A 27,800-nucleotide genomic window follows, 5' to 3' on the forward strand; every position below is an offset into this window, starting at 1 on the left:
TTAAGAAGAACATATAAACGTGATCTGACTAACTTCTAGCAGCTAAATGTGTCTGGAAAAATATTCAAAGGCTTTTATTCTCATAAACCGCGCGGACGTAAATGCGTCTGACTGTTGTGATTGGCTAAAGCAGACGTCTCACGTCAGCACGTTCTAGACGTGCACGCGCTTATTACGGCAATCTTCCTTCTGCGTTCACACAGCGCAGCATTCCGGCAAATTGCTGATAATGTTACAACTTCTCTTTCCGGAAAATAGCCAGAACGAATTTACCAGTATTTTCAAAAAGGACCTGTTCACACATACAACCTTTCCGGAAAGGTCTGTATGTGTGAAAGGGGCTATTGAGAACCACTTTTGGAGGGTTTCATTGATTTAAGTTGGTGACGATTGCAAACATCACAATGCAGAGGTCAACAATCGTTACACTTAAGGAGGTTATAAGAGAGGGATTGTATCCCATAGAGTCTCCTAAAAGAGACGCAGTGTTGAGTTACCTGGGAGTGAACTGTTGTGCCTATACCAGCTCACTGATATTTTTATGTTCATCACTGAATATAAGAGTATGCAAAATGATGAAGTTATGCAAAAAATATGTCTGTTTCAATTTATTTTGACCTAATATCACGAATATTGATCTTTTGTGTGTTGAGTGTTTAGTAGACCAACTCAAAAATATATTTCACCAAATATTACAGCACGTGGTGAGATTCAGCTGCAAATATTTTATGATTTGAGGATCTTGCAGAAACGATATGCAACAAATAAATAATTATAGGCTGTTCAAAGCTCTGTGGTGGTTAAGAATCAGAGTAGATACACTCAAATAACTCAAATCACTTTTAAAAAATGAAGCTTTGAGGTGAGCATTGTGTGTTCAGTGGAGTAAACTAAAATATTTTTAGTCTTTAAACGAGAAAAAAGATGAGAGATCTGCTGAAACACAGCTTTAACTAGAATAATCAGAAACTGAAATCAAATCAAATGTAATTTTTCTGAATATGCATAATTAAAGTCAATAACAGAGTTTATATAAAGCTGTGCTCATTGAGACCAGTTAACAAGAGACACTGAACAAGAAAAATACACATCAATCAAAGAGCAAGAAACATTTACAAAGTTTAAATGTCAGCAAATGCTTTTCCAGAGCAGGATAAACCAATCTGATAATAATGTCTATATGACACTGTAGAAAAATACAACTTAAGTGTTATTATGAAACAAAAAGATAACTTCTTTTTTTGATGAACACAAACCATATCATCATTTTGTAAATATAGACTTTCATTCAATGCACAATAGAAAATAAACATGCTTTATGGAAATGCATGGAAACATTGAGGCAAAACCTCTTCAATTACTGTTACAGTATTTTATCTTAAATCAATGTGTCGTTTAAACCAAAGCAAATTTGTGCACCCACAGCCAAAAATCTTTAATCAAGAAAACATTTCTTCAAACACCCATGCATGTATCAACTATTAATAATGAAATAATTCATAAGAATTCATAATTCATACTGTTCATCATGTGCAGGAGAACTTCAGCACGGTCCGCACCAGTTCAGATATAAAGTTCTCAAGATCACTTTTCTTGAGACACACATCCTTAATGGCCACATCTTTTGAATTATTAAAGAATTAATCAAAAACTTAATTAAACAGATCTCTGATTAGCCTGCTAAAAATCCACAAACTGCTAAAGCAGCAACTCCACCAACATCAGCTAAAGCAACAACTCCACCAACATCAGCTAAAGCAGCAACTCCACCAACATCAGCTAAAGCAACAACTCCACCAACATCAGCTAAAGCAGCAACTCCACCAACATCAGCTAAAGCAACAACTCCACCAACATCAGCTAAAGCAAAAACTCCACCAACATCAGCTAAAGCAACAACTCCACCAACATCAGCTAAAGCAACAACTCCACCAACATCAGCTAAAGCAACAACTCCACCAACATCAGCTAAAGCAGCAACTCCACCAACATCAGCTAAAGCAGCAACTCCACCAACATCAGCTAAAGCAGCAACTCCACCAACATCAGCTAAAGCAACAACTCCACCAACATCAGCTAAAGCAGCAACTCCACCAACATCAGCTAAAGCAGCAACTCCACCAACATCAGCTAAAGCAGCAACTCCACCAACATCAGCTAAAGCAACAACTCCACCAACATCAGCTAAAGCAAAAACTCCACCAACATCAGCTAAAGCAACAACTCCACCAACATCAGCTAAAGCAACAACTCCACCAACATCAGCTAAAGCAACAACTCCACCAACATCAGCTAAAGCAACAACTCCACCAACATCAGCTAAAGCAACAACTCCACCAACATCAGCTAAAGCAACAACTCCACCAACATCAGCTAAAGCAACAACTCCACCAACATCAGCTAAAGCAGCAACTCCACCAACATCAGCTAAAGCAACAACTCCACCAACATCAGCTAAAGCAGCAACTCCACCAACATCAGCTAAAGCAGCAACTCCACCAACATCAGCTAAAGCAACAACTCCACCAACATCAGCTAAAGCAACAACTCCACCAACATCAGCTAAAGCAGCAACTCCACCAACATCAGCTAAAGCAGCAACTCCACCAACATCAGCTAAAGCAACAACTCCACCAACATCAGCTAAAGCAGCAACTCCACCAACATCAGCTAAAGCAGCAACTCCACCAACATCAGCTAAAGCAACAACTCCACCAACATCAGCTAAAGCAGCAACTCCACCAACATCAGCTAAAGCAACAACTCCACCAACATCAGCTAAAGCAACAACTCCACCAACATCAGCTAAAGCAACAACTCCACCAACATCAGCTAAAGCAACAACTCCACCAACATCAGCTAAAGCAACAACTCCACCAACATCAGCTAAAGCAACAACTCCACCAACATCAGCTAAAGCAACAACTCCACCAACATCAGCTAAAGCAACAACTCCACCAACATCAGCTAAAGCAGCAACTCCACCAACATCAGCTAAAGCAACAACTCCACCAACATCAGCTAAAGCAACAACTCCACCAACATCAGCTAAAGCAGCAACTCCACCAACATCAGCTAAAGCAACAACTCCACCAACATCAGCTAAAGCAACAACTCCACCAACATCAGCTAAAGCAACAACTCCACCAACATCAGCTAAAGCAACAACTCCACCAACATCAGCTAAAGCAACAACTCCACCAACATCAGCTAAAGCAACAACTCTACCAATTACACCACCAACAGCTCTACAAGCAACAACACCATCACAACCCCCCCTTAAAAAAAAATCATAAAACTGTTTCAATTGTTTTGTATTTCCTATTTTGTTCTGTAATTTTGTTGTTTTGATGATAGAGATGCTAATGGAGCTATTTTCTCTGTTCTGACCCTCTCCTCAGTTTCCATTCTCACTCTCTCTATCTCCTCTTGTCTTTGTTTTTCTCATCTTTTCTGTTCTTCCTCACTCTGTCTCTCTGCTTTAAGATTTTCAGTTTCCATTTCTTCTCTAAATCTCTCCTTTGTCTCCTTTATCACTCTCTCAATCTCCTCTTGTATTTGTTTGTCAACTTGTTGTTTTCTCTCTTCTTCCTCTCTTCTTCCTCTCTTAAAAAAATAAAAAAATCCACTCTTCTCGTTTAATTTAGCCTCATTTTCTGCTCTGACTCTCTCCTCTGTCTCTTTTATCACTCTAACTCCTCTTGTTTTTGTTTCTCTCGTCTTCTCTGTTCTTCCTTACTCCGTCTCTCTGCTTTTTAGCTTCAATTTCTGCTCTGATTCTCTCCTCTGTCTTTTCTCTTACTCTCTTAATCTCCTCTAGTCTTTGTTTCTCTTGTCTTCTCTGTTCTTCCTCACTCTGTTTCTCTGCTTTAAGATTTTTAGCTACCATTTCTTCTCTGAATCTCTCATCAATCTCCTTTATTGCTCTCTCAATCTCTTCTTGTATTTTTTTGTCAACTTGTTGTTCTCTCTCTTCTTCTTCTCTTCTTCTCTTCTTCCACTTTATTTCTTCCTCATATTTGCTAGCAGCAACACCTCCAACAACACCTCCAACAACACCTCCAACAGCAGCTCCAGCAACTGAAACACTTCCTACTCCAGCACAAAAAGCTGCTAAACCAGCTCCAGCAGCAGCTCCAACTCCAACTCCAGATAAAACTGCAGCTCCGATAGCAATTCCTCCAACAACATGTCCTGCCGTGGCAAAATGATGTTTGTATTTGGAAAAAAAGTTTAAAAAGCCACTCTCCTCATTTAATTTAGCCTTATTCTCTGCTCTGATTCTCTCTTCTGTCTCCTTTTTAGCTTTAATTTCTTTTCTAACCCTCTCCTCAGTATTCTTCTTCACTCTCTCTATCTCCTCTTGTCTTTGTTTCTCTCGTCTTCTCTGTTCTTCCTCACTCAGTCTCTCTGCTTTAAGATTTTCAGCTTCCATTTCTGCTTTGATTCTCTCCTCAGTCTCCTTTATCTCTCTCTCAATCTCCTCTTGTATTTGTTTCTCCTCTTGTAGTTTTCTCTCCTCTTCTTCCTCTTGTCTGAATATCTGAGCATCTTCATACATCTGGTTAGTGTAGTGTCCTCCTCCATTCTGCTGTATCATTGAGTCAATCTTCTGCTGTAGATCCTCCACCTGCTCTCTGTTATTCACTTTATTGTTGAACACATGATATCTGCCTCCACACTGCTGGACTAGAGATCTTAAGGCAAAGTTCTCCTCTATCAGCTTCTCTACTGACTCGCCATCCAGCAGATCTCCATGAGTGAAGAGAATGATGGAGTATTTCAACACTTCTTCACCAAACATCAGCTCAATCATCTGAGGAATCTGTTCCTCCTGTTCAGTGAATCTCGTGTTCACATGAAACACAATGAGGAAAGCGTGAGGTCCAGGACTGGAGATATACACACTTCTGGCGATCTCCATCATTAACTCTTCAGGTTTCATCTTTGTGTCAAAGAATCCAGGAGTGTCGACTACAGACACAGATCTGCCTGAAACTGTGGACTGAGCTGCTGAACAAACGCGGGTTACTGAATTTGTGCTCATCACAGATGTAAACTCTTTCTGTCCCAGGATTGTGTTTCCAACTGCACTTTTACCAACACCAGATTTACCGAGAAGAACAATCCGTCTGGAGGGGAGACCGGAGACACGAGAGACTGCTCCAATATTTGCTGGTATTTTTCTCTTCAGTGTATTCTGCTGCCATATCTTTTCTCCTGCTGAATAAAAATATAAAGCAGAAACTGAACACCATTTATAAACTTCAGTCACTGCAGGTCATTTTCATTAAAAGTGTAAAGAATATGTAATATTATCATAAAACACTCACCCATTGTGTCGAGGTAAGGCTTCAGTATTTTATTGAACAGTATCTTTACTTGTTCACTTGGTCCCCCCTCCTCCTCTTCCTCCTTCTTCATCTTGTTGTTGTTGAACAGATGGTATCTGTCCTCATATTTCTGCACGAGTGTCTTCAGTTCTTCAGTCTCCTCTATGAACTTCTCTATCGTCATGTTTTCTCCCTCCAGTTTGTCTCCTCTGGTGAACAGAATCCAGGTGTTGTTCTGGTTGTTTTCTCCCAGGATCTTCTCAATCTTCTCCACAGTTTTTCTGTCTTCTTCAGTGAATCTGTCTGCTTTGATGACCAGCAGAAACACACACAGACCTGATGAACATATTTGGAGGATCTTCTCATTGATCATCTGCCGAATCTCTTCTTCACTCATCTCTATATCTGATAATCCTGGAGTGTCGTAAACAGAGACTGGTAGTTCACCGAATGATCCAGACTCCACAGTGACGTCTTGTGCGACACTTTTCTGTGTGATGAAAGCTTGTCGACCCAGGATTGTGTTTCCTGATGAGCTTTTTCCGGCTCCTGTTTTTCCCAGCAGGACCACGTTCAATCCGGCGGTCATTTCTCTCATTTTCAATGCATCAACCCTAAAAACAAAAAGATGCAAAGATGAAAAAGTGAAATTCACTAGTAATTTAAATCCCACAGAGTGCCAAATGTAAAAACCAAGTGTGCCACACATCTGCTTTTGAGTGAAGGTCTCGGCCATTAGATCGCCTGCAGATCACGAGACATAAAGCCGGCTCCTCCGTGCTAATAAAATCAAATCAAATCACTTTTATTGTCACATCATCAGCAGCACATGTGCTTTGATGAGTGAAAAGCTTAGGTGCTGGCTCCAGACAGAACAAAATACAGATGGTGCAAAATACAACAACAATGCAAAATACAGACAGTGCAAAATACGACAGCATACTCAAAAAAAAAAAAAAAAAAAACACAGGACAATGTAAAATTGACAGCGATATGTACAATGAATAAGTGTCCACGTAGTTGTTGTAGGCAGTATAGTTTTAAGTATGGATTGGTTAAAGTGTAGAGCATGCTACATATTGATAGTGTGCAGTTAGGGGTATGGAAGAGTCTGTGTGAGGTTTGTAAAGTGTTCATCAGCCTGATAGTCTGAGGGAAGAAGCTTTCCTTCAGTCGGCTGGTGCATGACTGGATGCTGTGGAACCGTCTGCCTGAGGGTAGCAGAGAGAAAAGTCTATGGCTTGGGTGGCTGGAGTCACTGATGATTCTCTTGGCTTTCCTCATGCACCGCCTGGTGTAGATGTCCTGGAGGGAGGGAAGCTCACCTCCTACTACGCGTCCAGCAGTTCGCACAATCCTATTTAGGCCTTTGCAATTGCTGCTGGTGCTATTTCCATACCAGGTGGTGATAGACAGGATGCTCTCCACAGTGCAGGTTATGAACGAGTGGAGGATGTGGGGGTTAATTCCAAACCTCCTGAGACGCCTGAGGAAGAAGAGGCGTTGTTGTGCCTTCCTCAGCACTGTATCTGTGTGAGCAGTCCATGTAAAGTCCTCAGCGATGGGGACTCCAAGAAACTTGAAAGTGCTGACTCTCCACTGGTGTCCCGTTGATGGTGATGGGGGTCTGCTCCCTCTTCTCTCTCCTGAAATCCACCACCAGATCCTTTGTTTTGCTGATGTTGAGTGAGAGGTGGTTTTCCACACACCACTGCATCAGAGTGTGCACCTCCTCTCTGTATGCCGTCTCATCATTATTGGTGATGAGGCTTACCACCGTTGTGTCATCAGCAAATTTAACGATGGTGTTGGAGCTGTGTTTGGCTGTACAGTCATGTGTGTACAGGGAGTAGAGGAGTGGGCTGAGAACACAGCCCTGTGGAGCACCAGTGTTGAGGATCAGTGTGGAAGAGGTGATGTTGTTCATTCTGACCACCTGGCATCTGATTGACAGGAAGTCCAGGATCCAGTTGCACAGAGAACTGTGAAGACCAAGAGCCTGGAGCTTCAACACCAGCTTGGCACCAGCGAACGTAGAACGAGTTAAGCTCATCCGGGAGAGTTGCAGCAATGTTTACGTTTTACAGTTTGTTACTTTTAAAGTCCGTGATGTAATTAAGTCCCTGCCACATGCTCCTTGCATTATTGGTATTAAATTGTCCCTCTACCTTGTCTCTGTATTGACGTTTTGCTGCTTTGATGGTTTTCTTGAGGTTGTTTTTGCTTGTTTTTGTTCCCCAGCATTTCTGGATTTATAGGCGGAAGCTCACAATGATAGGGCTGTTGGAACTTCGTCATTGATCCATGGTTTTTGGTCGGGGTAGAAACGGACAGTTTTTGTTGGGACCACGTCTTCAATGCATTTCCTGATGAAGCATGTGACTCTGTCTGCGTATACGTCAATCTTGTCATAACATGCTGCCCGGAACATATCCCTGCCCACGTGATCAAAATGTGGTCTTGAAGTATGGAATCCGATTGGTCCGTCCAGCTCTGAAACGTCCTGAGAGTGGGTGGTTCCAGTTTCTGTCTGTAAACAGGCAGGAGCAGAACAGAAGAGTGATTTGATTTGCCAAACGGTGGGCGGGGGAGGGATTTGTATGCGTCCCAGAACGGAGAGTAGCAATGGTCCAGCATGCGATCCCCACGGTGGTTTGTGGTGAAGTGTTGATAGTATTTTAGAGCAATTTTCCTGAGATTGGCGTTGATAAAGTCCCCTGTAACAATAAACGCTGCCTCCGGTGTGTACTTTTCTGAAATTTTATTATTAAGGAGAAAGTCTGAAAGTGCCAATACATAACCAACTTTACCTCTATTGTATATTTTGGGTCCTGTTGATTGCTAATTTAAAATAAAAACCTTTCTAAAAATGTATGTGTTGTTTATATGTTTTTGTTCATATTTTATATTTTCATATTTTATTCATAAGTGCTATTTCTTCCCCTCTGAAGATAACTAATACCAACTACCCTGTTATAAGAGAATATATTGTTTATGCTCATATTAGTCTAACTCGGGCTAGAGTGTATGAAAGATGTTTTATTTCTGCAGTCCAACATGCATTGCTGTTATTAAATTATAACAGCTTACATCACACAGTTTTTAAGTCATAAATTATTTCATGTTTTTAAACGTAAGTGCTTATATTTATATTAGTGAGCCTTTGTTGTAGTGCAGATACCGGCGGTCACGTGAGAGGTTCAGACGGTGTGGTTAATTTGATGTACAAGCATTTGGTTGGAAGCTTGATTCCGCACCTCTGCCTTTGGCTCCACCAGGCAGTCCTTGTGTGCATGCCCAGGCTCCAAACCAGTTTTGCCTTCAAAGTGTTCAATGGGAAAAGGGGCTGTCGCGTTTTCCATATTTTATACAGTCATTAGTAAAAACTTAGTCTTCAGTGTATGTACTTCTGAATGATTATACATAGGATGTATACTGTAGCAAGGTGGAATATCGCTTTATGGCTATTGGCTGGTGTAACACTAACTTGTTGAGCCTATGAGATCCGGGTTGACTATTACTGTAGTTTCTATTGGCTGGGTCGCGCTAAGTCAGTGGTTCTCAAACTGTGGTACGCGTACCACTAGTGGTACGCAGGCTTCCTCCTAGTGGTACATGGAGAAACCACTGAATAATGAAAGAAACAATTAACACTTTTAATCCTTTAATGCGTAATATAACATCGATGTGATCAGCATTGGCTGTTTTGTGAAGCGTACGATCACAACGCTGTGCTTAGAATGTTTATTTTATTGCATTGTGTCATAAGCTGCTATAAATCATTTTCTGAAGTTTAAGAATTGATTCTGAGGCGTGATTTGACTGACATGAAAAGTAGCCAATCACAATCGACCTTTTCTAGTTGCGTGAAAAGTAAAGGCAGGACAAATGCTTTCTTTGTTGCAGAGACAGAAAAAAACAACTTAAAAACAAATGTTTTGTTGGAATAATGCTTCTCGGATGTTTTCACTATAGAGATGTCTAGCTGAGTAATTAAACCGCGGGCATATTTCCTGCCTTTTTGATGATCTACAAACACATTTCGCTCTCCGACAGCCAGTCTCTCACCTCTGACCTGTCACTCCTCTAAATACATTCTGAATGGCGGCGCGGGAATGGAGGTATTGCGCAATAACTCATTTCTGCAAATGCGGCGAGTGCTCTATTTTAACACGAGAGCGCATTCATGTACGCAAATCGCTAAAACAGATATGTGAGCTCTTAAATGGGCTTTTTTTTTTTCAAATGAACTGCAAGTCCTCTCAGGATTGCCCGTGTGCTCAGATTGAATACAATCGCGATCTTTCCACTATTAAAGTAAACATTATTTATCTTTGCTCCTTGACTAAATTTAGTCAAAAGTATTCAGAGTTATCAAGTATTTAGAAATAGATTGATACATGACCGATGACAATGCTAATGGTCTTCTTATTTGGCTGTGTTGTGAAGTGAAACTTACTTTTAGCAAAGGTGTATTTTTTTCTTTTTTTTTCTTTACGACAAAAGAATTATGCTGGAAATGTTTCTGGATGAGGTATTTGTGTGATTTATACATTTAGCTGTATTCTGATCTGTCTTAAAGCATTACAGCTCAAAGCAATCCGTTGTTACTTATTGTTTATTTATCAAAATTAACAATAAGGCTCTTTAAGCACTGCTTTGATAAATGTAGTCTTGTCATATTTCAAATACCTCAAGTAAAATGAAGCCATTTGTTTTATTAATTTTTTTTTTTTTTTTTACTGACAGTGTACTTGTATGTTTTTAAAGTTTCTATTTTAGATTAGGTTAAATGTAAAATAAAATATACATGTGATGTACAGCTTTTTAAGAAACAAATTTGCCATATTGTAAAGAAAAATAGCATAAAATATGTAAATAAAAGGCTAATTTAAATATTTTTACCATATACTTCAATTAAACCTTTCAAAGCTTGTAAATATCGTTTAAAAAATGGGCAAAAAGTGTCTCTATGGCCTTAAAGTATATGTGGTAGTTTTACCAGTGCTATTGAAAAAGATTAATTGTCATGAAAGGAAAAATTGACTATACTTTCTTTGTTAGTGCAATTACCTATACATGTAGCTTTGGATTTAAGCAATTAAACCATTCAATCAGGTTTCCATGTAAAAAAGTGATTTCATAATGAAAATCTGATTTTTTTTTTTCAAAAGTAACCAACTAGTACTTTTTAAAAGAGTAATTTGTACTTTTACCTAATATTAGTATTATTTACTAAAATTTGTGTTATTTTAGCAGTGTAATAGTATTTTTACTTGAGTACAAAAAAGATTTCACAAGCATTTAGTGCAGGTTTATTATATTATGAATATATGATTAATAAATATTATTTTTAATGTTTTTTATTTGTATCTATTCTTATGCAATGTTTTATGGGTTGCTGAGAATACTTTTCAGGTCTTCAATACATAGCATGTCAGTCTTGAGAAAAAAAAAAATAGGTGCTGGAATTGATTTTCATTAGGCTGTGCCTGTATGAACCCTGTCATATGTACATTTAACATATATTTCAAGATTTGTCTGAAAGTGTATGAATATGACATATAGCCTATATTTATAAGGTCCAAGCAACATCTCCAGCTTTTGATGAATAGGCTACAATGAATACTTTAGATTTAAGTACAGCAGTTTTCTTTTTACTTTTTAAGAACAGCGCCATTTTTTAATGAACTTTTAAAAGCACATTTTAACAAAAACTTTTCTTTTTTAATCTGCAAGCACAGTTAATGTTCAGACTATTTCAAATGTTTAAAGTGACTGATAATAATACATATTCTTAATAATAGGAATTAATCTGCATCGTTTTTAAACTGTGCACACCTGTAGCTGCTTAATTAGGCCTACAACGCTATTTTTAAATACTGGTTAAAAAATAGCGTCGTAAGGTGGTACTTGGAGAGACATTTTTTTCTAAGGTGGTACTTGGTGAAAAAAGTTTGAGAACCACTGCGCTAAGTCATCGAACCTGTCAGATCCCGTCTAGGCAGTATAAAAGTTGAGCGCGTTTGGTAACTCAGTATGTATCATCGGTGTTGCCGTCTTTTGTTCTGATGGGTAAACCCTTTCGGTTGAAAGTAACGGTAAGTGCGGAAGTTGGGTTTGTGTACACTTCAGTATATTTGGGTAGTAACCGTAGTAAACGTGTTGCCAGGATTGACTGGTTTGGTCCTCAGCTGCTCTGCATCAGTCGATGTCCGTTCGGTGTGCTTTCTGCCTGCTCTGGTTCCCGGCGCTTTGTGTGCTTTGATCTGCATTGGTGGCATCCGATTTAGTGTTTACCAATAACTTCTGATGTTTAAAGAGTGAGGCCATGTTCTAACATCTGTACGGTATGTATGGCAGAGCATTTGTTTGTTTTGATTTTGTTTTTTTTAATTGTAATTTGTGGCTTTGTGACAACAGGTGACTGTGCACAAGGGTTGTCAAAATGACTGGTGACCAAGTCTGACAACTGTGGTGGCATCGCTGCTGTTTTGCCTAAGCCTTATTTTGTGATTTTTGTTTCTTTGTATATTATGATTTTTATAGTTTTCGTTTGAATAGTTATATGTGATGTTTTGTAAACAAATTTCGGGGGGAGTATGCGCAGAGGTTTCAGTATCGAATACGTCATTGACAATAATCCCATCATCAAATCAGTTTCTGAGCAACCCCTATATATACCAAAGCTGTCTTACCTGCAGCATCTCACGACTTTAGCATTGGCACATCCAATCACTGTAGCCTTGTCCAAACTGCAAATTTCCATGATGATGACACAGCTCCTCTTGCAAACTCCAAGCCGATGCCCAGCGCATCAGCACTCGGCAGAGCATATCAACAGAGTCCGCGGTCTTAACTTAGGCCTGCCACGCTGCCGTTCTTCCAGACACCGGCAACAAACCTGAGCCGCTCCCCAGTTGGAAACCACTGGCTCAGATCAAGCGAGTGCCAGGCCACCGCTCTACAGGCGAAGCGCCACCATTGGCCAATTCGCTATGACAGCGGGAGCACGTCTCCGCTACGGCCTCATCCACCCCCCACGCACGGAAAATTTCCACTTAGTAGCGCCCGCAATGGCTGCTCTTGGCGCGCCAAATTTAGGAATAACAAGCCTGTCCGCTTGTGAGTGTGACGTCACGCGAAGCGGCTTTCGCGTCCAAGCGCTCTATTCAACTGCATGGGGAGACCCATGAAATGGTAATTATAACATTTACAAAGCAATTTATTATTTTTCGAAAATCATGACGCAAGTGATTAATTTTTATAAATCGTTAAAATTTTTGGTATTTGTTACGCAGCAAGCCCAAAAATGGTTGTGTACAACATGACTTTGTATAAAACTTATTGTGTAATATGTTTAAAATAGATCATAAACAAATAATGTCTCAACTTACTGCACGTGGAGACTCATGAAATGTTAATTATAATGTTTAAAAAGCAATTTATTACTTTCAAAATCACTATCAACACATACGTCCACACCTCATATCTGACGGGCAGAAAGTGATTAATTTTTATAAATTGTTAAGTTTTTAGTATTTGTTATGCAGCAAGCAATGGTTGTTTACACTGATTTTGTATAAAATTAACTTTATTCTGTGATAAGAATTTAAAGTGATCATAAACGATTAAATTTCTCAAATGAGTGGCGGCTTGGACCAGGAAACAGTATTACATAGGTCACCAACAGGTCACCACTTAACAACCACTTAACTCTTCCTTCATGCCGCTTGCAGATTAACCAGGTTTGTTCAGGCCCTGATGCAAGTTCCAGCGTGAGGCTGCCTCCGCTGATGTCACCAAAGCCGGCAGCCCCTTCTCTCTTCTCTTTTCCTTCCACCTGTGATCCTAGGGCCATCAGTAGCGTGAGCATGCCTCCGCAATCGGCTCTAGCCCCTAACTTTCTTCAGGCCCCGACGCAAGTTCCAGCTTAAGGCCGTCTCCGCTAATGTCACTAGTGCCGGCAGCCCTCCTCTCTTCTCTTTTCCTTCCACCTGTGATCCTAGGGTCATCAGTAGCGCAAGCATGCCTCCGCAAACGGCTCTAGTCCCCAACTTTCTGTCAGGCCCCTACGTAAGTGCCAGTGCGAGGCTGCCTCTGCTGACGTCACTAATGCCTGCAGCCCCTCTTCTCTTTTCCTCCCACCTGTGACCCTAGGGCCATCAGTAGCGCAAGCATGCCTTCGCAAACAGCTCTAGTCCCCAACTTTTTTTTAGGCCCCGACGTAAGTTCCAGGTTGAGGCCGCCTCCGCTGTTGTCATCAACGCCGGCAGCCCCTCTACTCTTCTCTTTCGCTTCCACCTGTGATCCTGGGCCACGTATAAACTATATTCCTTATATTCATCGTCTAGGTACTTAACATGTATAAACTTAAATACGTTATTAACATTTACATAGACAACACGCGTATATAAAATAAATTGCTTAATTAAATACATTTGATAAGTGATTATGAAGTAATAATAACACCAAGCCGATAAGCAACTTCAGCTCAGAAATCATCCAGAATCACATGACTAGCTTACCCCCTCTATTTTCACAGCGATTCAAGTCGCAATTGCACTCAGTATAAACCATAGAACTCCATTCAAACTTTCGGCTACTACTCAATGCTCCTTGCACTACCTTAAGTTCCTTTAATACTATCAATTAAGTTTTCCACAGAAATTAAACTGAAAAGTCAGTGAAAATGCGCCATCATTGCCCCCTTTTTACTATTTCAACCCCTAAACCTTTCCTAATCCTGGTCATTAACCCCTTCAAGGAGTTCTATTATAAGGTTGCTGCTGCACAGCGACCGCGCTCACTGGGGACGTACACCCTATTACGTACTACTGCAAGCACAGTGGCTGCTTCCACTCTAGACACACGCCTTATTACGCTCCACTGCAAGCACAGTGACTGCTCCTACGATAGACGTACACATTATTATTATTATGCACCACTGCTAGCGCAGTGACCGCTCTCACTGGAGACGCACACCTTATTTATCATGCACCACTGCAAGCGCAGTTACCACTCCTACAGGAGTCACACACCTTATCATTTTGTATTATTGCAAGCGCAGTGACTGCTCCTACAGGAGTCGCACACCCTATCATCTTGTATTATTGCAAGCGCAGTAACTGCTCCTACAGGAGTCGCACACCCCATCATTTTGTACTATTGCAAGCGTAGTTTCCGCTCCTACCGGAGTCACACTCCTTATCATTGTGCACTACTGCAAGCGCAGTGACCGATTCTACGGGAAATGCACATCTTATTACATACTACTGGTAGTGCAGTGACCTCTCCTACAGGAGACACACACCTTATTATCATGCACCACTGCTAGCGCAGTGACCGCTCCTACGGGGGACGCACACATTAATATTATGCACCACTGCAAGTGCAGTAACCACTCCTACAAAAGACGCACACCTGATTACACACTGCTGCTAGGGCAGTGACTACTCATACGGGAGACACACACCCTCTTATTTTGCACCACTGCAAGTGCAGCAACTGCTCCTATGGGAGAAGCACACCTTACTATTATGTGCCACTGCAAGTGCAGTGACAGCTCCCACTGAAGACATACACCTCATCACGCACCACTGCTCCCACGGGGGAAGCCCACCTTATTATTATGCACCACTACAAGTGTAGTGACAGCTCCCACTGGAGACGTACACCTTATTATGCACCACTGCAAATGTAGTGACCACTCCTACGGGAGATACACACTTGATTACACACTACTGCTAGTGCAGTGACCGCTCCTATGGGAGACGCACATCTTATTATGCACCACTGCTAATGCAGTGACCGCTCCTACGGGAGATGTACACCTCATAATTATGCAACACTGCAAGCGCAGTGACTGCTCCTACGGGAGACGCACACCTTATTACACACTGCCGCTAGGGCAGTGACCACTCAAACCTCATACAGGAGACACACACCTTATTATTATGCACCACTGTTAGTACAGTGACCGCTCCTACGGGAGACGCACACCTTATAATTATGCATTACTGCAAGCGCAGTGACTGCTCCTACGGGAGACGCACACCTTATTACACACTGCCGTTAGGGCAGCGACCACTCATACCTCATACAGGAGACACACACCTTATTAGTATGCACCCCTGTTAGTACTGTGACCGCTCCTATGGGAGACATACACTTTATAATTATGCACCACTGCAAGCGCAGTGACTGCTCCTACGGGAGACGTACACCTTATTATTATGCATCACTGCAAGCACAGTGACCACTCCTATGAGAACGCATACCTCATCATACACCACTGTCAGCACAGTGACAGCTATTACGGGGATGCATACTTTAACACACACCATTGCTAATGCAGTGACCACTCCCACGGAAGACGCCCGTCTCCCATGGGAGCAGACACTCTTGCTGGAGACATTTATCATGCACCACTATCAACACAGCAACTGCTTCCTCCCAAAACACATACCTTATAACTCAACAGCACCCCTCCAATTTTTTAAAGATTAGCTAATTTTGGGGGGCTTGCACATTGTCTGGCTGCTGTCCTGTAACCAAATAGCGTTTTTTTGGGGGAGCGATAAGGGGAATAACTCGAGTGGGGTGTCTCCTCGAGCTCAGAGCCCTCCCCCCGGACAGCACGCCAAATATGCTATATACTTAAACGAATGCAAGTGTGAACTCGTGAAGTGTATTGTGATTTGTGTTTCTGTTATGCATTCAAGTGATTTTTGCTAATTTCCCCTTTCTGTTCAGATCTATTCTAAACTGTTACTTATTGGTTGTGATTTTTTAAAATATTTTTCTTTAATAGTTTCTCTTGGTTTTGTAATTGTCTTGTGTATTTTCCTTGAAACCTATTTGGTTTATAGGGGGGAGACCCAGCTGGGTGCCTTGTATTGGTGTGTGTTTATACACTGAGTGCTGTGCTAAACAGATTTTGCTATGTGAAATAAGTTAGCTGTGTTTGCACAGAGGCTGTGTGTGTTTGTGTGCGTGTGTGTGTGTGTATTCCTTGGTGTTGTGGACACTTGTAAACTTCCGCTGGTACCCCGCTCTATAGTTTTGAATTATTATTTTTTTTTATTCTAAATGGCTTATGTTTAAAATAATTTTGTATGTTTGTAACTTTTGTATTTCAATAAAGTACCGTTTTTCTGATTTTACGTCTCCATGCTCACCCTACTTTGGCTATGAACCTAGGTGCCTGTTAAATATTATTATTATTGTTGTTGTTGTTGTTGTTATTCCCGGCATAACCAGGTGGCGTAGTCGTTTAGGTAAATTTCTTATTCTCCCTCCTTGCCACAATACACAATGAGGATGTTGTAGGTATCAATGAAGGAATTATTATTTATTGTTAGTCGATAGTGTAGTAGTTTAGACATTGGTCACACTCTTTAGTCACAGGATGCTTCTCCTCTATCATTGACTCATCACTGGTGTAAAGTTAATTCACAAAACTACAGGAGATTAATAAGAGCTGCTCTACAGTGAATCTCATCCATCATCAATAACTTTCACATTGAACTGAACTGAATAACCAGTGAACTGACAAAACCAGCAGTCTGTGCTAATGAATGTGTCTAATGAATTGATCAATGAATGAACTCACTCTGATGAAACTTCACTCCAGAATTACCCTTCAAGAGTTCACACTTAGCTGATGATTGATTATAAGCAAGTTTGGCATGCTGTCCCGGGAGAGAGCCCTGAGCCCGAAGGTTCTTGAGCCCTGGGCTCCCTCCCGTTTGGAGGTAGAGAGGGGAGCCTCGAGCTCAGGTAGATCTCGACAACTCCCCCTTTTTATAATAGCTAAAGATTAAGATTGAAGGCTATTAAAAGATATGCTGCATTATTAAATTACCTGTATTGAAATTTAGATTTAACGATTAACTTGTTGTACATGTTTTTGGAATGTGGGAGGAAACCGGAGAACCCGGGGAAAACCCACGCAAGCACGGGAAGAACATGCAAACTACACACAGAAACGACCACCGGCCTGTTAAGGAACTAGAACCGGTGACGTTCTTGCTGTGAGGCGACAGTGCTAGTCACTGAGCCACCGTGCTGCCCTTTGGAGGGAAAGGTGAAAAGGTAGGGGTGGAAGGGGGGATTCTTCAAATCAAAGATGACTGTAGTGAGAAATCCCTGGCTCTTTATAGTGGTTAGGAATGGCCTGATTGGTGGATCAAGCATGCTAATGCAGAACCAGCCGTGTTCAATCATAATCACGTGCTCCTCTCGAAATTTGTTTATGAATAAACTTCACTTCAAGAGTTCACACTTAGCTGATGATTGATTATAAGCAAGTTTGGCATGCTGTCCCGGGAGAGAGCCCTGAGCCCGAAGGTTCTTGAGCCCTGGGCTCCCTACCGTTTGGAGGTAGAGAGGGGAGCCTCGAGCTCAGGTAGATCTCGACAACTCCCCAAAATGCTCCGCTCGGGACAGCAGCCGCGTATTTGAAGAACCCCCCAAAAGGCACATGAGATTAATGCCATATCCGGCTGCTGAAAAGTGATACAGAAATAGCTTGGAGGAGCAACAGAGACTGGTGTGGGTGTAAAATTTAACTGAAAGTGCTTATGTATGACTATGTGTGCTCCCGGGGCCGGTTAATTGTAAGGACCAGCGGGAGAGTGAGTGGGGTAAGTGTAAAGGTTTAAAACATATGTGGTGAGTTTCGTAAAGGTTTAGTATAGTAGTGATGGAAAATGAAGCTGTAAGGTTCTGCGGAGCTGTAGCTGCAGATGAGAAGCGGTTAACTGATTAACCGCTTTGGCAGTCCAATGGGGGGTGTGTCAGTAGTGGTATGGATAAATGGTAGTGTGCGTGAGCTCCGGTGGTGCAGGGGGGATGAAGCTCGGCGGAGCGTCTCTGCGACTGCAGAGGTGCGGTGGTAGTCAGTACTAAGGGGAAGAATACGCTTCTGCAGCAGCGTTTTAACTGCTTTAGCAGTGCTGGGAGTGACAGAAGTGGTATAAGTGTAATGGAAGTGTGCATGAGCTCCAGCAGAGCGTCACTGCTGCAGCAGTGGTGCAGGGGAGGTAAATGATGCTCGGCTGAGCGTCTCTGCTGCTGCAGAGGTGCAATGGAAGTCAGTATCTGGAAGGGAAATACGCCTCCGCAGGGACGTTTAACTGCTTTAGCAGTGCTGGAGAGTGTATCAGTATTGGGTTGCTAAATGAAAGTGTATATGCGCTCGCTGAGCGTCACTGCTGCGGCAGTGATGTGGAGGGGAATGATGCTCGGCTGAGCGTCTCTGCGACTGCAGAGGTGCGGTGGTAGTCAGAACTAAGGGGAAGAATACGCTTCTGCAGCAGCGTTTTAACTGCTTTAGCAGTGCTGGGAGTGACAGAAGTGGTATAAGTGTAATGGAAGTGTGCATGAGCTCCAGCAGAGCGTCACTGCTGCAGCAGTGGTGCAGGGGATGTAAATGATGCTCGGCTGAGCGTCTCTGCTGCTGCAGAGGTGCAATGGAAGTCAGTATCTGGAAGGTAAATACGCCTCCGCAGAGACGTTTAACTGCTTTGGCAGTGCTGGAGAGTGTATCAGTAGTGGATTGCTAAGTGGAAGTGTATATGCGCTCGCTAAGCGTCACTGCTGCGGCAGTGATGTAGAAGGGAGTGATGCTCGGCTGAGCGTCTCTGCGGCTGCAGAGGTGCGGTGGAAGTCAGTATCTAAAAGGAAGTGCACTTTGGAGAGCTGATTAACAGCTGTGTAGCAGATAGGAATCAGGCTCAGTAGAGCGACTCTGTGGCTGCAGGGGTGCATAGGTATTCAGAGTCTGGTGCATTATATGTGTGAAAGCAATACATGTTCCCGCTAAGCCTTTACAGCTGTATTATAGCGGGGAGTGTGGTGATGGAAAATAAATTGATACTACAATGCAATGTAATTAATTTGAGCTGCTGTAAAGGTGTGATAGTGGTTAGTATGTAAGCAATACGAGTTCCCGCTAAGCCTTTATGGCTGTATAGTTGCGGGGAGTGTGGTGATGGAGAATAAATTGATGCTACAATGCAATGTAATTAAGTGGAACTGCTGTAGAGGTGTAATTGTAGTCAGTATGGAAGCAATACGAGTTCCCGCTACGCCTTTACGGCTGTATTATTGCGGCGGAGTGTGATAATGGTTAAATTTTTTGAAAAGTGTACATGTGAGCTCTTAAAGAGCTTCACTGCTGTGGCAGTGGGAGCTTGGGGCTACCCCTGTGGGAGTCCGAGCTGCGGAGAATGAGTGCAAGTGAAATTGAAAAATTATGAAGAGGAAGAGAAGGGAAGTTTAATAAAATAAAAAGGAAAGTTTAGTAAAAATAAGTCCTATGCAACTAAGACAGAAAGTAGGAAGAACAGACAGAGTCGTGCTGCTTAGAAACTAGGTTGAAGTCTGCAACCGAGAATCAGCTGGGCTTCGCTGAGGAAATATTGGCAAATTGAGGATTTAAAGGTGTTAGAGGACCAATGACAGAGTTTATATCTGTTGTTGGAAGACTGTTCAGGCAGGGCGTCACTGCTGCAGCATTGGTGCAGGGGAAAAAATAAATCTCAGCAAAGCTTCTCTGCAGTTACAGAAGTGCCATAAAATCAGTGGTGCAGAGAATTAAGGCTAAACAGCCGTCTCTGCAGTTGCAGCTCAGGCAAAGCTTAACTGTTGCAGCAGTGGTGCAGAGGGAGAATAAGGCTCGGCAAAGCGTCTCTGCAGTAGCAGAGGTGCAGTGGTACTCAGTATTAGAGCCTCACACGGAAATACTAAGTACTATTAGCAGTGATATTTAGAGATGAAAGTGAAAAAGGGGCTCAGCTAGAGCGTCACTGCAGTTGCAGTGATGTTAATGGGGTGTATAGTTAAGTGGAGCACCTAAACAGTCGATATTAGTAAGTTTTGAGTGCTCCCGCAGGGACGTTAAATACTGCCTTTAGTGATATGTAAAGATGAAGGTGAATAAGGCATATGCTAGAGGGTCACTGCAGTAGCAGTGGTGCTTTGGGTGTGCAACTCTGCGGAGCATTTCTGCGGCTGCAGTGGTGTAGTGGGCCAGTATGGAGGCAACTTGTGCTCCCGCAGAAGCATTTACTGCTGTATTAGTGCGGGAAGTGCAACGATAGTGGTATTTAGAAAATTTGTAAGTGTATGCAAGCTCATTTAGAACGTTCCTGTTGCAGCAACTGAAACTCAAGACAACCCCTGAATTGGTCCGAGCTGTGGTGAATGAAAGTGAATAGAAGTATTGGATAGTTTAAATTTGGAGAGAAAAAGTTAAAGCTAGAAAAACAGGGAAGGGTAGTGAAGGAGCTCCTATGTTAAATAGGAAGGGAAATAGGAAGGAAATGACAGAGTCATACTTCATACCCAATAATGCATGATGGTGGAAGTTGGCTGGAGAGGATCGGCTGGGCTTCCCCGAGGTGGTATTGCTCTTCTGTGGTGTAAAAAATGCTAAGAGGTTTAGAACCAGGGCCGGAGTGGGACACCTTTTCAGCTCAGGAGTTTCAAGCCTCAGACAAGCCCACCTCAGTTCACGACTGACTATATTAAAATAAGTAAATAAATATTTCCAAATCAGTTTCTAATGGCACTATCATGTTTTTTTTTTTTTTTTTTTTTTTAAGAAAACTGCTGCTTTAGAACTTCAAATGTTCTACAACCCTAACAGTATTAGATGTCTTATCAATAAAAATGAAAACACTAAATTACTCTTGCAAGGATCTAACCCGGGTCCGCGGCGTCTTAACCTAACGTGCTAACCACTCGACCACGACAAAAGAGAAAAGTTGCGGTAAAATAATGAATAAAAAGGCTGTGGTCAAGTAAATAAATTAAAAAGGTGTCACTGCTGAGAGCAACAGATTCTGGAGCTAGGGGCACCGGCCCTCGCGGCCAAAAAAAGAACCAGCCCACCGGGAATTCTCCCGGTCCTCCCGATTAGCCAATCCGGGCCTGTTTAGAACGGGTGTGTGGGGGAACGGATATCATCCTGCATCCCTTCATCCTGCGAAGATAGATCAGATATGGTTAGGTGTATTGTTGGATTGAAATGTCATACTTAGTTCAGAAGACTTAAATTAAAAAGGCTAGTGTGAATATGGCATCGAGGGTGTGGGCTATGTGAGTGGAAAAGTGTCATTTGCAAAGAGTGTAAATGTATTTAGAAATGGATGTGGAGTGTAATAGGTTGGATGAGGGTCAGCTTCTGCAACCAGCTGACATGATCTCTGAAATGAGAAAAACAAGAGAGAATCAGAATTGACATTACAACATTGTACATGTGTGGCAAACACAAATTATTTTAGCTGATAACCATGCGGGGCGTCTTAATAAGAGCATGGGCAACTAAGTGTGGAAGTGCCTTTGTTAATGCATGGTACGAAGCCTCATTGTCGCAACGTGCAAAGATAGTAGAGGTAGGCATTTGTTCCTCTAAGGATGGCAGATTAAATGGGAAATCTGCTCGTCTAGTGGTCCTGATGTACCTCTTGAAGACAGGGTAGGTGGAATTACAGTGGAGTTTAAACCCCTTGGTTTGTATCTAACGCAGAGTCAATTGATGAAACATCAGACATGTCAGAAATGTCCTCCTCTCATTCGTGGAAGTCAAAGCGGGAAGTTTGTTTCTTTGCCGTTTTCACGTCTAACCAACTTGCCATTATAAGCTTATGGCTTATAAGTGTATGGACATGAGTCACTGGGGCATATTATGATTGGACTTCTATGCCTAATGCGTTGACTGTTTTTCAGTAGCAGAGTAAACTTTTTAGAAGTTAAACTGCTATCAGATGTGGCAGTTTTTTTTTTTTTTTTTTTTTTTTTTTTTTTTTTTTTTTTTTTTTTGATTTATACATTTTAAAATTATTTATTTTCTTTATTATTTATTTATTCATTCATTATGTATTTATTTATTAATCATCTGCCAACATCAAACCCTGAACTTAAAATTAATGTCACCATTTAGTAGTAATTGTGTAAATGTGATGATAATCATTCATGAGCTTGTCACGAGAGAGGGTGGGACCATCTAAATTTTTTTTTTTTTTTTTTTTTTTTTTTTTTTTTTTTTTTTAGTTCATTGGATGGTGACGCTTCTCCTTTCAGCTATTAGCTCAAAGGAGTGTCAATCAAAGTTGCAGAAAAAGGCTGGCAGCCATTTTGTTTGCCAGAGAACTAGTGTTATGATTGGAGACGCTACTCTATTGAATGCACCACAGCGACTAGTTTGGAGGATTAACATGGATGTTTATCAATGTATGCATAAGTTGTGGACTGATGTTTTAAGGATTGGATTGTCTAGAACCTTGAATGAGAGGTGAGTCATTCTATTCACGCTAGAATCATCCTTTAAAGATGGATGTTTAATCTTAATTGTAGTTTGTGAGGCTTCCCCTTAAAAAGTGTCATGTATGTTACCGCTGGTGCACCCCTAGAAGAGAGTTCAGCTTGGATCGCAGGCATCAAGAGTTTAGGCAAAGTTCATGGATGGTGATCGAGTGTTTTTACTGTGATCTTGTTGGAGAATTGGGTTGAAGACACAGAGATTGCATTGTGTGAGGCAATTTGAAGTAGAAGGTTGAGAAGTTGTTGTTGTTGTTGTAGCTGGAGAAGTTGTTGTTGTAGCTGGAGAAGTTGTTGTTGTAGCTGGAGAAGTTGTTGTTGTAGCTGGAGAAGTTGTTGTTGTAGCTGGAGAAGTTGTTGTTGTAGCTGGAGAAGTTGTTGTTGTAGCTGGAGAAGTTGTTGTTGTAGCTGGAGAAGTTGTTGTTGTAGCTGGAGAAGTTGATGTTGTAGCTGGAGAAGTTGATGTTGTAGCTGGAGAAGTTGATGTTGTAGCTGGAGAAGTTGATGTTGTAGCTGGAGAAGTTGATGTTGTAGCTGGAGAAGTTGATGTTGTAGCTGGAGAAGTTGATGTTGTAGCTGGAGAAGTTGATGTTGTAGCTGGAGAAGTTGATGTTGTAGCTGGAGAAGTTGATGTTGTAGCTGGAGAAGTTGATGTTGTAGCTGGAGAAGTTGATGTTGTAGCTGGAGAAGTTGTTGTTGTAGCTGGAGAAGTTGATGTAGCAGCAGTAGCAGTAGCAGTAGCAGTAGCAGTAGCAGTAGCAGTAGCAGTAGCAGTAGCAGCTGATGCAGAGCAGTGTGTTCTTCAAATCAAAGATGACTGTAGTGAGAAATCCCTGGCTCTTTATAGTGGTTAGGAATGGCCTGATTGGTGGATCAAGCATGCTAATGCAGAACCAGCCGTGTTCAATCATAATCACGTGCTCCTCTCGAAATTTGTTTATGAATAAACTTCACTTAATGCCTAATTTTCTCTGAAAACTGCTTTCTAATAATTTGCATTACATGAAGTGCTACAGAAATAAAAGCAACTTAAACATTTTATTATATTTCAGTTCTTAAGTATGAAAATGTAACCTTTTTTGGAGTGAGCTTGTCCTCTCATCATTGTCTTGAAGCAGTTTGTCTCCTTCTATAATGTCGTGCTCTTCTCTGGCTCCTCTGCAGCACTATAAAACACAAAGAGCAAAAGTCAGTCTCAGCATTTCAGCCAAAGACATGTTCATTATTCAGTGTTTATCTTCATGTGTGTGGTTCTTGAATAAATCATCTCGTGTTTAGTCAACGATGTTGAGAAATTAAATGAAAAAAATCAACACAAATACATTAAATCTGCTCCTGATTTGATGAAGATGAAACTTCTCAATTACACACACGTCAGTTACATTAGATTATTTACCAAAACTGATTTTGTTGTCAAACTGTCTTTTCTAGCTGTTTTAGCAATGATTTAGCACTAAACTATATTCTAGAAGTAAACTTGAACTCCATGCTACACTATCTGGACAGCAGAATGTTCTGCATTTAGCTTTAAAGTGTAAACTTGCTTTAAAAATGTTCACAATCTATGCAGAATAAAGTTACTAGAATAAATTTAATGATGGAGGAAATGTAAATATCCAAATATTCAAAAAAGACTCGACTTGACTTGGGCTTGACTGTCATGATTTGAGACTTGACTTGTAAAATGGTAAAATGACTCGAAATAACTCGTTTTTGTTAAATGCACAACCGTGTGTTTTATATTATGCATTTAAAAACAAAACAAAACCGAAAGTTACGCATGCGCAGTATTAACAGCTCATCGGTTCTCAGATCGGTCTGAAAGAATCAGTTGAATTTCCTGGACTGGATCATTCGGTTCATTAAGAAGAACCACCTTAAATGATTCATTAGATTCATTTAAACGATTAATTTGCTATTCGGCCATCAGAAAATACGGTGATGAAAAATGGAAGGTGCTCTGCCAAATAACCTACTTTACAGGTTTAAAGATTACGAAAAAGACGGCTAATCAAAGTTTATACTATTTAGTCTGACTCAGTGCTTGCCAAACATATGGCGGGTCGTATAGTTTATTTAGAGACACTTTTTTTTACAGTTATAATTGTTCTTCTACACTGTTTTGTATCCGCCTAATTTAACCAAACATCCGCGATCGATGTGTTGGAAAATCCTCTCTTGTTACTCGTTTTTTTATATAAGCCTACTTTCGCTTGGCTTTGCAGCTGTCTGCTTGCACAGTCGCGAGAGAAACATTCAATAATTTAAAACACATACTGGAATTTATTTGGTAAGAGTGTTTCCATCATAGTTTATGCACATATTATTAAATAAAATCTTTATCCTACTCAGTTATGCGCATATATTTTTTAAGGGCATTTTCAAAAGTTATGTGCATCTTGCCATTTCCATCAACCGTTTTTTTATTCACATCGCCATTTTTTTTACGTTTTCACCTAACCTCCTTTCTAAAGGTTATTGTCACATAACCAGCGATCGCTCTCCAGAGATCGCTGGTTCTCACACGAACATTATAGACTACACTTCCGCCTTCTCTTGGACTACAAATGCATACATGCTCTCCGGTCACACTCACGCCTGCTCATTCATCTAGACTGATTACACAAGCTACACCCGAGGACTATCAGAGACTCATTAGACACCCTACTTAAGCCACTCAGTCACCTATCCAGTTGGCTGAGTCTTGTTTACTACTAGTGACACTACAACGCGTTTCTTCCTGTCTTGTTTCTCCATGTTAGACCCTAGCCTTGTTTACCTTTGTTGTCCTGTTTAGCCGCCTGCCTTTCGACCTGTTGCCTGTTATACTGACTACGATTCTGGACTGCCTGAAAATACCCGTTTGCACCTGTTTGATCTTCACTTGCCTGATGCTGAATAAACCTGCATTGTGGATCTTACCTCCAGTTGTCTCTGTCACTCCCCCCCATCGTTACAGTTATAAATTATAATATTTTACACATCATATAGCATTAAACCATTATAGCTTAATATAAATCTGAATTTAGATATTTGTAAACTTACCTTACAGAAAAACATCTCTTTGAAACATCTCATCTCTTTGAGATTTGTGTGAATGTGAGCTTCAGATGGTTGTATTCACTGCTTTTAATTTCACCTGCAGAAAGAGAAGCAGCAACTGTAAGAGAATGATCAAATCCAGTAGATAAAGCACATATGTTAGGATTAAAAAAACTTCCGTTTGGGTAAACACATCGAAACCAGTATCAAAGTATTCTTATATTTCAGAATCAAACACATGAAGAAAATTGATATGGCATAGAGCAAGACAAAATACATATAGTTTTCTGCTGGCTCATATCTATAAAGTATTAATATATTTAAAGGTGCATAAATAAAGTAACATGTTCTCACAATAAATGAATTAATGACAAAGAAAGAGTCACTGAGTAGATTTAAAGGCTACTTGTTACTCACACTTTGAGTTCACAACAGACACTCTTACTTGCATTACATTTTTTGTCAGGTAATGGTAGTTTTTCTTGAGTATGTTTTTTTTAATACTCTTTTTACTGCTGCGAAAATTTCCACATGTACATATTAAATGTCTGTCTTAAACAGTTACAACTATTACTGGCTTATGACCTATTAAGATATTAACTGTTTATTAGCCCTTATAAGGTATGATCTTATTCTACATCCCTAATCCTGCCCAATTCCTCAAACCAACTGCTACCTTACTAACTATTAATGAGCAGTTAATTAGTTGTTTATTGAGGTAATAGTCTTAGATAATACTGTACGTTTGTTAACAGCATAACCTGTGACTCAATATACAGTGCACAGTGGCTCAGCGGTTAACACTGTGGCCTCACAGCAAGAAGATTACTGGTTCGAGGACCGGCTAGGTCAGTTGGTATTTCTGTGTGTAGTTTGCATGTTCTCCCCGTGTTGGGGAGGGTTTCCTCTGGGTGATCTGGTTTCCTCCACAGTCCAGACACATGCGCTATAAGTGAACTGGATGAACTAAAATTGTCCGTATTGTATGAGTGTGAATAAGTGTGAATAAGTGTTTCCCAGTACTGGGTTGCAGCTGGACATCTGTTGCGTAAAAAATATGCTGCAATAAATGGCGGTTCATTCCACTGTGATGACCCATGATTTCTAAGGGACTAAGAAAATTGAATGATTAAATGAACATTGACAGATCATGTTAACTCGTAGTGCTTTGTTCATACAGGGCCGAGATCCAAATTCATGCTTGTTACCATTAGTCAGAGTAGGAGTCTGGTTCGCATAGCCAGCATTATATCAGACTTGTTTCCAGTGCATGTTGGACTCCTGTAGGGCTGCCCTTTGTCACCAATTCTGTTCATAATTTTATGGACAGAATTTCAAAGTGCAGCCTTGGAATGTTCAGGGGGTCCAGTTCAGTTCAGTGACCAAAGGATCTCATCTCTCTTATTCACAGACAATGTTGTTCTGTTGGCTTCATCGAACATGGACCTTCAGCATGCACTGGGGTGGTTTGCTGCAGAGTGTGACATGGCTGGGATGAGGATCAGCACCTCCAAGTCCAAGGCCATGGTGCTCCACCGGAAAAAGGTGGTTTGCTGTCTCCAGGTTGGAGGAAAGTCCTTACCCCAGGTGGAGGAGTTCAAGTATCTTGGGATTTTATTCACGAGTGAGGGAAGGACAGAGCATGAGATTGACAGGCGGATCGGTGCAGCAACAGCAGTAATGCAGTCAATATATTAACGGGTGTCCTTTTCATGAGGGTCATCTTTGAAAGCACCCCTGTCTTGCGAGAGGAGATTGCTGGCAAAGGATGCAATCGAGCAGGTTCCTCCAGCCGAGATGAGGTCCGGGCCCAAAAAGAGCTGGGGGTTAAGTACAATCCTAAATCTGTGCAGAATGAACTGTCTTTATACAAAATGCCTTTCAGAATGCTCACGCAGAAACGCTTGATTCGGAGCATCCGTCCACAGGATTGGTTTGCAGCCATAGACCTGAAGGACGCATGTCACCGCCCTTTTTTCCCGTTCGCGTTCGAAGGACGAGTGTGGCAATACAAAGTCTTCCCCTTCGGGCTCTCTCTGTCTCCGTGGGTTTTCACCAAGGTCTTGGAGGGTGCCCTAGTGCCCCTGCGCCTTGCGG

The 27,800-nt window shown here is 41.3% G+C and overlaps 1 protein-coding gene across 1 annotated transcript in view; it reads right to left on the minus strand.

Moving 5' to 3' along the window:
- Positions 1-970: 970 nt before the first annotated feature.
- Positions 971-27,800, minus strand: part of LOC108179126 (GTPase IMAP family member 8) — a 49,837-nt gene continuing 23,007 nt past the window's right edge. The window contains exons 3-6 of the mRNA XM_017354872.4: positions 25,707-25,800; positions 23,736-23,827; positions 5,334-5,947; positions 971-5,223 (exon numbers count right to left, since the gene is read on the minus strand). Coding sequence (XP_017210361.3) covers positions 3,692-5,223; positions 5,334-5,947; positions 23,736-23,827; positions 25,707-25,739 — 2,271 coding nt within the window. The 5' untranslated portion in view covers positions 25,740-25,800 and the 3' untranslated portion in view covers positions 971-3,691. The remainder of the gene's footprint in view (positions 5,224-5,333; positions 5,948-23,735; positions 23,828-25,706; positions 25,801-27,800) is intronic.

The sequence above is a fragment of the Danio rerio genome, chromosome 3 (assembly GCF_049306965.1).
Source record: "Danio rerio strain Tuebingen ecotype United States chromosome 3, GRCz12tu, whole genome shotgun sequence".
NCBI classification, from domain to species: domain Eukaryota; kingdom Metazoa; phylum Chordata; class Actinopteri; order Cypriniformes; family Danionidae; genus Danio; species Danio rerio.